At 36.6% G+C, this 1570-nt stretch overlaps 1 protein-coding gene across 1 annotated transcript; it reads left to right on the forward strand. All coding sequences in view use genetic code 11, as the record gives it.

The window, feature by feature from the left end:
* Positions 1 to 1123: 1123 nt before the first annotated feature.
* On the forward strand, positions 1124 to 1423 carry EGR_11019 (hypothetical protein; the record flags this gene model as incomplete). The annotated part of the gene is made up of 2 exons (XM_024500268.1): positions 1124 to 1167; positions 1351 to 1423. 2 exons carry the CDS (start codon positions 1124 to 1126, stop codon positions 1421 to 1423), a joined length of 117 nt encoding a protein of 38 aa, XP_024345321.1.
* Between the last annotated feature and the right edge of the window lie 147 nt (positions 1424 to 1570).

Below are 1570 nucleotides of genomic sequence, written 5' to 3' on the forward strand. Positions count from 1 at the left end.
CTTAACCACAGCATTCTAAAATAAATAATAGATTTTGACTAACGTTCTTTTGTTTTTATCTTCTCTTCGTCTCGTATGGATAATAACAAGTCGGATTACTGTAAAAGAGGAAGCACTACTTTTATCCCTTTCCTAAACTCTTTGTTAAACAATCACAAACTGGGTTTATTTAAGAACAGGATCAAAGAGACACACGCTCTTAAATCAACTGGCTTTGTTCCCATCTAACTATGTAAGCAACGTACACAACCTGATCAGTCTTCAAACACCTTCAGTTATGCGCATGTTTCCAAAATGGTTCGGGCTTATGGGAGCCCTCAAGTAACGGTATCAGAAGTGTTGCCGGTGTAGAACTCGTAATTATGAAAGATAATATAATCAGTAAAATACAAATTTAGAAAAAACATACACGTGTGTAATATGCTTCTTTGAACAAATGATGACAATTGTACGGAGGTATGAAGCTGAAATAGGCCTTCAAATAGACTGAAATGCGCAGGTAGAGGTTTGCATAGTCTCTATGTATAACTAAGCTAATCAATGCCCCCAATTTTCGAATTTAGTAGTATTTAACAGTCACCTGAGAATAAATTTGTACACGTGGGGGTGCCACCTTTTTCCTTAAGTTAAAAAAAACCTTAAAAGAAATTGGTCAGTAAACAAGGTGGTATTGAACTACAAAACAAAGGTTCTTACTGAAGGTGCAAAATTTGAGTTTGATCAATTTGAGTAACTCGCAATCGCTTCTTAGCTGGGCCTTTATTATGACTAGCATTTCCAGTTGGTCAGTTGGCAAATTTAAGAGAACCTGACTTAACTAAATGTAGTCCTTAGCCAAAGATATGCGTTCTCGCAATTTGACTAATTAAATGAGGCAATTTTCCAAGAAAGCTTTTTAGCTGGGCGCGGACATCCTAAAATAGTGCCACAAATGTTAAGCATTCGAAATATTGTACTTATGAACCACGGCAATGAGGAATCATTCATCTGTGCTATCGTTTGCCTGATCCCTATGACTTAAAACGAAACAGACGGTTAACTGCCTTTGGTCAACCGCTACCCATCTTTTTTGATACGTTACTAAACAGTTGTTTAAATACAACTGAGAATTGGAGAAGATGAGATGGATTTCAAGAACTTTGATAATGAATGCCGTTTCGAATGGTTGTGATTATTGGAGGAATTGCACAGAACTCCTTGTGAAAAGATGCAATTGTTGAACTAGATGTGATAAAGGGCTTTAATTTATTTGGTGATGAAAACAAATCGCCTTGAAGCATTTGTAGGGTAACCATCTTTCCCTACATTGATTTGTTTACTTTTCCTTTAATAAGCTTTACTTTTCTTCAGTAAATTCTTCATGCTGGCGCTACTTGAAGAGCCCGCTGTTCTTTTACATCTCTTTGAATATTTGTTGGAATAAAATTTAACTTATTAATTCATTAATGCACTGGTAACCAATTTAACTTTAAGGCTGATTACGGGGACAAATAAGTCTTCTGGACTTCAGTTCCACTCGGCCACATGGCATTCGTCATACACCAGTGGCCTCTCAGCACATCTGTATGTT

Source organism: Echinococcus granulosus (assembly GCF_000524195.1).
Source record: "Echinococcus granulosus chromosome Unknown EG_S00331, whole genome shotgun sequence".
NCBI classification, from domain to species: domain Eukaryota; kingdom Metazoa; phylum Platyhelminthes; class Cestoda; order Cyclophyllidea; family Taeniidae; genus Echinococcus; species Echinococcus granulosus.